Genomic DNA, 11,046 nt, shown 5'->3' on the forward strand with positions numbered 1-11,046 from the left:
CTTCAACCCCCACGTTTCATGAAAAGCACAGTTGGGAGCAAATTGTGCAAGAAAAAGTTGGCCAATCACCAGAGCTCTTTTAGCCTCAGCTACCACCTCAATGCTAAACATGTAGCAGCTAGCACCTCAATGCTAAACATGTAGCAGCTAGCACCTCAATGCTAAACATGTAGCAACCAGCACCTCAATGCTAAACATGTAGCAACCAGCACCTCAATGCTAAACATGTAGCAGCTAGCACCTCAATGCTAAACATGTAGCAGCTAGCACCTCAATGCTAAACATGTAGCAACCAGCACCTCAATGCTAAACATGTAGCAGCTAGCACAGACACTCAGACAGAGCTAACTGCTACATGCTCTGAGCAGACAGTGTCTCCAATCCACACTGGACACTCAGACAGGGTTCAGTGACAAATGAACAAAGTGGATAAATGATTGTAGTGGACAGTCGACCACTCGGTGGTAAAGGATGTGGGCGGGGCTAGAAGCGCTGTTACAGATAGCATCGTCTGACCCAACTTATCAACTGCTATGTAGAAAAACTATTTCAGACTTAATTCATCAGCTTCATCAGTTGCTCTGTTTATTTCATGATATCCACAGATATTCTAACTATTTTACACTGTTCAGTTTCCACTTCTCTGGAATGTTCTGTACTAGGTGCTGTTTTTTATTGAAAGTGTCTGGATGTACGTTAAACGTAGCCATCGCAGACCTTTTCTGCATAAACGCAATGTGCCTGTGTTTTCACCGTGCTAGGATAGACGAGTGGTCTGTGGCCCTGCAATCAAGGATTCTTCCTTCTGCTAAAGTGGGTTTGAATCCACATTTGTCAAGTTATTTTTTTTTCATTTTAACGTATTTAGCACGGCAAATTCCACCTTTAAAAATACATATTAGGGACAGATTAGGGATAAAGTTAGAGTTAGGGTTAGGGATAGGGCTAAAATAAAAGGGTTAGCGGGCTAGCTAAAAATTAATATGAGCTAAAATACAAATGACGCAATTAACAAAGCACAGGCCTATAGTGGCCTCTAGTGGCTGGTGGTAAACCCTGCATTACACATCATGTTAGCACTCAGTGACGAAAATAATAAACACTATTTTGTTTTTTAGGCTCATTTATTGTTTTCATTGATTCATTCATAAACCAAATTATATTTAAATTGGAACACGTTGCTTCTCATGTCAAATATTGTCAGGTGATTAATTTAATCCCAAACTCTCTAGATAATTAGATACCTTTTTAATCTAGTTAAAACTCTTTCTTTATCATTTAGTATTTCCTGACTAGACTTTAGAAATTATTTTTGCAATTTTGCATCAAATCTCCACACAGGGTTGTGCCTCGGTCGTAGACTCAGCCTTTGGCATCATTTTAACCCTAGAATGACATGCATTATTTAGGTGACGGACCTCATCAAGCATTAGCTGAGCAAACAGGGCTTGGATCCAAATTTGAACTTTCTTGTTGACTGGTGCAGTTTGTGATACTGATAACATTTTATACTATGTGTTTTTCTTGTTTCCTGTTCTTTTTAAAGGAGGTTTCAACTGTTGTTCAAGACCTGAAGAGAGTGGAAAGACAACTGATGGGTAGGAAATCTGTTGGAAATAAATATAACTACATAAACGTGTCTGTATTTAAAGATATACATGTTTACTTTTCTCTTGTTTTTTTTAATTTACCAGTAATTGATATGATGGTGGACCCTGACGGGACTCTAGATGCTCTGTCCACAATGGGCATCACCAGTCCTCTGACAGACCCCAGGTTGTGTGCGGAACCACAGGTTGAAGCTCAGGGCCTTTCTGACAGCCTTTCAGCTCCCAAACCTGAAGGGGCGACCTTTGACCCCCACAGCTCCTCAAACCCTGCAGAACTGGCAGAGTGAACACTAGACAAAAACAACTGATGGACACCATATACAGTATCTTTACAGATTTGAATGAGTGACAGTTTTTTAATATGAAATCTGGACTTATCTGAGACATTTTTGGATGTGTCTTGTATGTAAACTATAACAATATCATTATGAATCAGCTAGTCCTTCATTTAAGGCAACCAATCACTGTTTTATGTGGCAGGTCATGAGGTTTTTTTTAATTAGATTTGAATCTATAAATCATCCAAAACATCTTCTTCCCCTGAGGAAATCCTACATCCCGATGCGTGAAAAATCACCAAATTTTGCATAAAGGTTCAGTCCCACGCCAGGTAGCCTGAGCTACAAAAACAGGCTAATAGTCATGAAAGTGACGCTACAGCAAACCTCTGAAGTTCAATATCAAATTGACAACCAATCAACCATTTGTGCTACAGATTTGCAAGTTTCACCAAAATGTCGTCTCAACACAACTGCAGTTATATCCAATCACAAATTTTGGAATGGACTCAAAATTTTTCTCAAATTTAGAAATTTCTCACTAACAATGCCACAGAATTCCTCTAAATTACAGGGAAAAAAAGTGCAAATTAGGGCTGAATGATGTCAAATTAGATTTTTTATCTCGTCTATAATCTGCAGCCAACTTGAGATCAAACTGGAAATGAGTTTGATCTTAAATCTTCTTCTTCTGCCTGAAAAATCACCAAATTTACCACAAATCTCCAGTCGCACGCCACAAAAACAGGTCAATAGTCCTAAAGGTGACACTACGGCAAGAAAATTGCAACAAATCAACCGTATGTGCTACAAAACTTTCACCAAAATGTAATCCCAAGTCTGAAGAAACATTTTTACATGTAATCTATCACTGAAAAAAAAAACTGTAAAACCTACAAAACCATTCTTCTCCCATCATTTTTGCCCAGTTGACACCAAACTTGCTATAGCACATACATCTTCAGACTGTACTACACAAACACAGATTTTTGAGTTTTCAAAATTTAAGCCTACAGTGCATCAAAATATTTGACTGTATACATACTTGCAAATACTTTTAAAAATGACAAAAATATTTTGAAAATTTCAAAATTTAATTTTGCTCTCATGCTAGCAATTGAAGTATTCAGTATTTCCACTAACGGAGCCAATAAATCATTGTTTTGAAGAAAAAAAAACTAATTACCAACATACCCATGCTGTGTAGGTGTAATTTGTATATTGTTTTTTGGTTTTTGTGTTAATAAGTGAACTTTTTCCAGCGTTTGAAATCTACCTTTAAACGCTAACAGCTGCTGTCTTGCACACACGTGACTGGCTTAGTAAATTAGTAAAGCTACGCAGACTTTGTTTCACAGAGTTTTGCATTAAATTCAAACTATTTTAAACAGCTTGATTTTGGTCATATATTTGTAATAAAGTCCGTAAGGTGGGATGTTTATCGACTTACGAGTTATATAAACAGCAACAGTAGTAATATTTAACTGGCTATAAGCTGATGTAAAACAGAGTATAATTTCATAACATAATTTTGTTACTGAATAACATTAAATACAAGAAATCTCAACAGCAACTAAAAAACACACACTAACTCCAGTTTTGGCCATATTTATGAAACCATGGTAACATATATAAACATAAAGTTTTTCGTACATTTACAATATATACCTTCTAAAAGTGCATTAATGTTTCTGCATATTACTGCCCCCTCATGGGGGTGCACGTACTGACTGCCATCCTCTGTGGTTTTTAATTGTGTTTTTTATATAGATCATCATGAACATTATTCTATCAATCTATTGAAAATTACAACAAAAGATATTTCAGTCCAAAAGATCAACAATTGCTGAGTGAATGGGCCTGAATGCAGTAATTCAGTTTTATTGATTTATCACTTATACGTATAGAATGCAGTTATATCATATTAAAGCCTCCCATCGTGTTTCTGAACCACTTTTAACTAGAAATATGCAAATTCAACTGTTTGAATGAATATTATCAAAGAGTTTGAAGTGTTGAGGTGACGGGTGAGGTTCCGCCCCCTCTGTTGCTCTTACAGAGACCACGCCCCCCCCCCCCCCCCCCCCCCCCCCACAAGAAAACTGATTTCTTCTGTAAAGGTATAAATTAAATAATGTTTTTTTCCCCTCCAGATATATCCCAGTAATGACTTTCCACCTGGCGTTGTTTGATGCTGGGAAATGAACTGGGATTGTACAGTTTACCAGAGTTTATTCATGTTTATTCAAGTTGCATTCAATACCTCCATCCATGCCTTTGCCTTTTGAAACTTCTGTAATAAAGATAAACCTTCTGTGTGTAATTACAAAATCCAATGTAGCTCCCAAAAATGATTTCTTTTTCTTCTTCTTCCAAATGAATATTTTTGTCACAAGTGCCCAGGACGCAACAATCACCACAGATGGAGATGAGAGTGAAAATGACACTATGTTGAAATTCTTTTGAGAGAACAACAAATGATGTTCCTTTTGTTGTGTTTGTGTCATCGACCAAAAACAGGGTTAAAAGCCAAACTGTCTGTGTGGTTTTTTCAACGACTTCAGATCAATGACTTGTTGTGTTGGAGCCAGCATAGGGACCACCTCCAAGTCCTGCAGCTGCATCAGATCATTACTGATGGATTACCGACCATGACCTGCTGCGTTTGCTCATGTCTTGCCTCATGCCACTGTTTCTACATGAATGTAACGTGTTTAAAGTTCAGCCAAAACCCTCTTTATGATGACGGATAATGCTTTTTGCAATCAGCATTCTTCTGTTCGAACATTTGGTAAGTTTCTGTTTGGATGTTTTATACGTGTTTTTTATTGCAAGTACTTTTATTGATGTTAGGTTCAATTTAAATTTTGCAATATCGGTGTATTATTTGTCTTATTTCCAATAAAATGCATGATTATAAATTATCTTTTTGTCAATTTTACAACATTTTGTTACAAAGTAGGAAAGCGAACTACCAAATACTTTGGTTGTAGATATCTCAGTCCATTCATATTCATTAAAACTCTACAATATTTGCAGGAGATCATGATTTTTCTGTGTTTTTATCAAAGGACTGCAGTGATTTTTTTTTTTTTTTTTTTTTAACCACAAATTTTGAATTTTTTTTTTTTTTTTTCAAATGCAGAAATTTACCACAAACAAATCTACAAAATTCCTCAAAAATGTCACAAAAATTGGAAATTAGGGCACTTTAAACCAAAAATGTGAGTTTGAGTGAAAATGATTGACACCCCTGATTTAGGACCGTAATTTTGCAGCATGAAACTTAGAAAAAGTAGTAAAAAGGTTTCAAAGTGTCAATATTGGAACAATTAGTAGAAACAATTTGTTCTAAACTGGCAAAAAATGGAAATGACTAATTGTGAATGTGGTTAAATTAGCAATGAGCATGAAATATCGTGAAGAGGTTAAAAGTGACAATAATGGGTCAATCTATGTGACTATAGGTGGGAAAAGTGGTGGAAAAGGTTCATAAGTGCCTAAAATATCCTAAGAGTAGAAAAAATGATTTGCTTCTGAAGATCCATTTTATAGTGACAGAAAGTAGTATTTGATTTAAATATTATTATAATTATAAAGCATACATATGCAATAGGAAAGCTACTGATAGAAAGATGATGCTAAGACATTTTGTTTTAATATCGGTCTCCTCTGGTAGCTAAACCACCTCTACTTGTTGTCCCTCTGGTTCTAAATCCATGACAGTAGAGATAAAGTTAGGGGTTCACTAAACTGCTTCATTTGACTTATTTTAGGAAGTTGGGGTGTGTGTAAAGGTGTTAACATGGTCAGGTGTCAGAAAACAGACAAACTTAGCAAACAATGAATAAAATGTAATGCATTTAAACCTGAACTGTAGAAAACCAGGACTGAAGAACTGGAAAACTAACAGAAAGGCATGTAGAAGTAATGTGGTTACTGGGAATGATAAGACAACACAAAATAGCTCATAAAGCAAAAACACGAGGGACAGAAAGCAGATAAAAACAAAGATTGTGACCAATTTCGATCAGTGCAGCTCTGCTAACTTTCAGATAATTCTTGGTATAACAATGGTTAATTCACATGTTCTTGTATCCAGAATCAATATTTATGTGCAGACTGACGGAGCGCCATTGGCTCCCACCACCACCAACACTCACTCACACACTACATTCTTACTAGGCAATGTGGGTAAAGTGCCTTGCCCAAGGACACAATAACAGATACCACTGGGGTGACTGTCCCCCACTGTGGCACCTGGAATTCTCAATGGTCTCCATCCAACTACTAACCAGGTCCAGACCTGCTTAGCTTCAGAGATCTAATGGGATCGGGCAATGACGGGCTGGTATGGCCACACCAGCACCTCTAAAACCTCACAGTGATAAAGATGTACGACTATGCCTCTCAGTGTTATAATGCAGAATCCTCATCATTCATATATTCTGCACCTCTTAAATGATGGATAATCAGTGCTTTCAGGATCAGGATCAGAGAAGATGACCACAATGCTTGTTCAGCAATAATTTTCCTGGAATTCCCTGCAGAGACAAGAGAAGATGCAGAAAGAGTTGTTTTACTTCATCATTCTGTAAATATAAGTGTGTTTCAGGAAAGTTATAGGTTCAGCTTTCTTTAGTTGTAGTAGCCTACTGTGTCAGCTTATTTGCCTTTTATTATAGAAGATAATAATTTAAAAAAAACTACACACTGTGACTTATAAATAGCATTTCCAGTACATGAGCATATTCCTCCAGAATTAGTTTCTCTTTATTGGCTTGCTGTAAAATGTAAAGTAGCATTAAAATTCTCCCTAATAAAAAAAAGAAGCTCTAATATATTTTTCTGACCTGCTCCTGGCTTTCAGTTCATTATTTATTCACAGCAAAGGCTTTATCTCTGTGAAAGATCTCCTTTATGGCAGGCTGTATTTACATGTTCAAGTCACTAGTCATCATTGTAGAGCTAGTTACTAAACAGTCACTAGTTAATGCTACTAGTTATCCTACAAAAAGTAACTTGGAAAAAAATGTAAAAGGTTGAAATTGCAGCTTGATTTCGATCTCCATTGTGGGATGTGGTTTACTATGGGGGAACATGTATATCTTTATTACTATTTACGTATTGTTGTACATTTAGTTTCACTTGTACTTTAGTTTCACTTATTTACTAAATGTAAAATGACCCTGTCTCTCTGGTCTGATCCCAAGTGTTCCGACCTTAATAAGATTTTGGGAGGGACCATTGTACTACTCATACTAAGTTTAACGTCAAAATTAATATGTAGTGCATTCACATCATTTTAATGTGATATTTATTGGCTAAAGTGTGCAGACTGAGGTCAATATAAACGTCATATTTCCATGCGTCTCTCCAGGATCTCTGCTCTGTAGTTTTTCACTTTGCACACAGGGGGGCAGACATCACCTGCTCAGTAGCTGATCCTCTTCCACAGAACGTTTAAATGAGCTTCTTAAATTCCAGTTTTCACACGTTCAAAAAGCACATCTTTGATTTGCTCCACCTCAGATGTGAAGATGCCAATTTTCATCTTGGAAAAGTTTCTTTTCTTGTTTGACCACATGCTGTATTTATCAACACCCGGTCATTTGTAAGCTGGGATTGGTTGGATACGAATGTTTCGTGAATCACACGTTGCTCCCGTTGTACGACCAATTGTGACCTCAGATTTGCACCTGTTTTTACGCAAAGTTGATAAATGAGGGCCATTGAGTTTGTAGTGTATAGTTCATTAGTGTGACATTTATTTATTTGGTTTTTTTTTCTTCTTTATTTAAAAACAAAAATAAAGTGACATTTTGAACACAGCCTGAGAGTTTGCTGTGTCATTGTATTATCAGACATCCTGTTTTTTCAGCATGCTTCCTATTTCACTCTCATATATTGTTGGATTTTCAGTTCATATTAACTTGAAGCTTTTGGAAATCCTGCATCCATGTGACTCCTCCTTCACCTAAGGCTCCGCCCCCACATCTCCCTGACATCAGTTTTGAATGCAAATTTAAAACCTACAACAGCAGAAATACACACTTCTACACTTTAAAGAAAAATAATTACACAATAAAACAGTATATAATGAAATATTTGCTGAACAATTCTTCTTTTCTCAAACATGTTGCAGATAAAAACAATATTATTAAGCAATAAATTATTACACAATGTAAATTTCCTGTTGAACAGTTGTCTGAATTAATGAAATGAATTAATTTGAATACAATTAAAAAAAGAACTTTCTGGAATTAAAAGATCAGATAAAAACAATCATATTTGTGTAAAAATCATCAAAGTTGCTAAGATAACTTAAAATGTACTTACTGTATTAACAATATGGATTCCTAATGCCTTAAGAAAATTAAATGTTTGCATCTTGATTGCAATAGACGTTTAAACTCCAAATATGTGTGTAGAAATATTTACTATGGGGGGAATAAAACCACTCATCTTTAAATAAATCTCTTCCTCTCTTTTGAACCAAATACATGAGTCATTCTTGCACAACATATAATTGTATAATTGCAATAAAAAATCAATGTCTAATTTTCCAAGAAGGAATTGAGTTTATCTACAATGAGGCTTTTCACAATGATAAAGCGTTTTTTTCTTCATGTTTATAGCTGACCTATTTCCTCTATTTGTCTCGTTCTAAAGCCATTATTGTAAATAAAATACCAAAAATAGATCTATATGATTAAAGCAGTAGTGTACACTATAGAATAACATTAACGTTCCTATTTGGCAGAAGCTTGTTTCTATGACAATGTCATTTTATATTTGACCATTAACAAGCCTGATGACAAAAAGGCCCCGAGGAGGAAATCACGGGTTGCAGTACGTCCACTCTTATTAAACAAAAGTAGCAAACACAGCAAAGATCTTCATGTTTTACTGGTTTGAAACCCTTGTTGTGTTCATTCGTGAACACATTGTTGTTGTGCATTACATCAGACAACAAACAGACCCTTTGTGTTCCAGATACGTGCACCACAATGACTTTAAAATGACTAGTACAGTGCCCGTCAGAGGTATGTATTCATGGAGTGGGAGGAGCTTAAGTAGAGTTATCAGTTAGTGTGTGTTTAAACATACTCATTTGGCACACACAATAATACAGTAGTAGCACAATTAGATAGGGATATAATAATAAGAGTGAAAGTAGTAATAATAGTAATGTTATAATAATAATAATAACAGTAGTAATAGTAAAAACATAATAACTAACTCTAGTAACTCTAATGTGATCAAAAAATAATAATATTAATAATAAACAATATTAAATAATGATAAAGTGATATAATGATAATATAGCAATACTAAAAATATAATGAGAATACCAGTAACTATAATATAACATAATAAAAAAGAATATAAGAATATAATGGTAATTATAAGAATAGCAATAACATGAATGCAGTAGTTGTACAATCATACAATAATAATAATATCAATAATAATTGCAATAAAATAACATAATGAGAATTGATTAGTGAGAAATTCTTCCTTTTACTTAATCAGACAAAGATAAATTTAGTAGAAACAAACATCATTTTGGGAGAGTTTTTATTTCTTTTTTTATTGATTGTGGAATGAGTAACAATAGTTTTTGTGTTTTCTGGCTTGTGACTTCAGGAAGTCACAGAGTAAAACAAGCATCCCCAACATTTAAAGCTTTCCATTTATTTGACTAGTCAGTATTAAACTAAACTTCCAGTCCAGATTTTGCTCCAAGTCTGTGTCTTCTAGCAGCTGATATCCATGCTGCTGCTCTTTTACCTCCTCTGCCATCGCTTTGTCAGAAAGTTGATGAGACGCCTAAACACAGATTTCTTCTTTGGAGGATCTTCAGGTTCACTCCTGTTCATGCTGAGTATTCTTTTCAACAGTTCAGCTTCTACTAAAGCAGAGGCATTCTTCTCCCTCAGCAGCATGATTTGAAAATGAAGGTTCTCCTGCTCTTTCATGGCCTGAACGTGTTGTTCTAGAAATTCTCGTCCCTTCTTCTTCAGCTCTGTCTGAAGAAGGTGGATCAGCTCCTTGTCCTGTTTTTGGAAGTCCTTCAGTTGCTTGCATTTCTCTTTTGTTTCTTCAAGCTTTTCTTGTTCAGTTGTGAGAGAGGCCTTCAAGGTGGAAATCATAGATACATGTTGAGCCTCCAGATGAGCTTTATCTTCCAGTTCCAGGGCTTGGATGGAGACCGTACGCTCAGCTGTTTCCCATAAAGCGCTGAGGCGGGAGATTTCCTCTTCTTTATGTTGAATCATCAGATTGGTTTGCTGTTGTTGAGCATCTTTTTCTGTCGCCCACTGCTCCTTCAGCACCTTAAAGTCTTCTGATGATTTCTCCAGTGTCTGTTTGAGGTGGTCAATCATCTCTCGTTTCTGCTCAAAGATGGTCTCGTTCTCCTTCTGTGTGTCTAATAATCTGGCCTTGTCTTTGTCCCACTGGTTCTGTTGGGTCTCTAAGGCTTGTTGGGACTGGATCAAAGACAGTTTAAGGTTGTCATTTTCCTCCCTCAGTTGGTCAAGCACAGAAGGGTCTTTTTGGACCAGAGAATGTTGAAGGGTGGACATTTCCATCTGCTGAGAGCCAAGGAGTGAAGTGTGAAGGTTTTTGTCCTCATTAGCCAAGCACAGACTCTCTGTAACAGACTCTGGGTTGTGAGCCTTGTTGTCTGCTACTGTTTCTTTAACAGGTTCCTGGTGTTGGGAAGATCTATGAAGACTGGATGAAGGTTGTGGATCGAGAAGGGAAAAAAGCTTTGTCCAGTCCATGTCTTCAGTGGGAGCTATCACTGGCTCAAATGAATCTTTCTTTGGTTTGTCAAAACGGCGCCGACCCTGTCTGTGTGCATTCTTCTTAGGCATTTTATTGTTGTAGTTTGAGGTTTTTCCAAAGGAAATGTTGGCTTCTCAAGCTGTGAACTACTGTTTCTCCTTAAAAGATCAAAGAACTACTGTATCTCCTCAAAAGATCAAAGCCCAACTGAAGTAATATTCTAAAGTGAGTTACTGTTAGCAACAGAGTAAACAAAAACATGTTCCAAAATCATCACTATAGCAACGATTCCAACAAATTCCAACAGAATTTATGCTACTGCTATGCTAATCTCTTCAGCATCTTTTGAGTCCTGTTTTATT

At 36.1% G+C, this 11,046-nt stretch overlaps 1 protein-coding gene and 1 pseudogene across 4 annotated transcripts in view; one reads left to right on the plus strand and one right to left on the minus strand.

Annotated features, from left to right (window-relative positions):
- cep170ab (centrosomal protein 170Ab) overlaps positions 1 to 4,422 on the plus strand; it is a 32,775-nt gene extending 28,353 nt beyond the window's left edge. For 3 of the 4 annotated variants that reach the window (XM_028453034.1, XM_028453025.1, XM_028453043.1), the window contains exons 18-19: positions 1,547 to 1,598; positions 1,695 to 4,422. In XM_028453034.1, coding sequence (XP_028308835.1) covers positions 1,547 to 1,598; positions 1,695 to 1,897 — 255 coding nt within the window. In that variant the 3' untranslated portion in view covers positions 1,898 to 4,422. The remainder of the gene's footprint in view (positions 1 to 1,546; positions 1,599 to 1,694) is intronic. The other variant, XM_028453052.1, reaches the window with a different exon arrangement.
- Positions 4,423 to 6,136: 1,714 nt separating this feature from the next.
- LOC114472788 (uncharacterized) lies at positions 6,137 to 6,253 on the minus strand (annotated as a pseudogene).
- Positions 6,254 to 11,046: the final 4,793 nt, after the last annotated feature.

The sequence above is a fragment of the Gouania willdenowi genome, chromosome 1, assembly GCF_900634775.1.
Source record: "Gouania willdenowi chromosome 1, fGouWil2.1, whole genome shotgun sequence".
Taxonomy (NCBI): Eukaryota; Metazoa; Chordata; class Actinopteri; order Blenniiformes; family Gobiesocidae; genus Gouania; species Gouania willdenowi.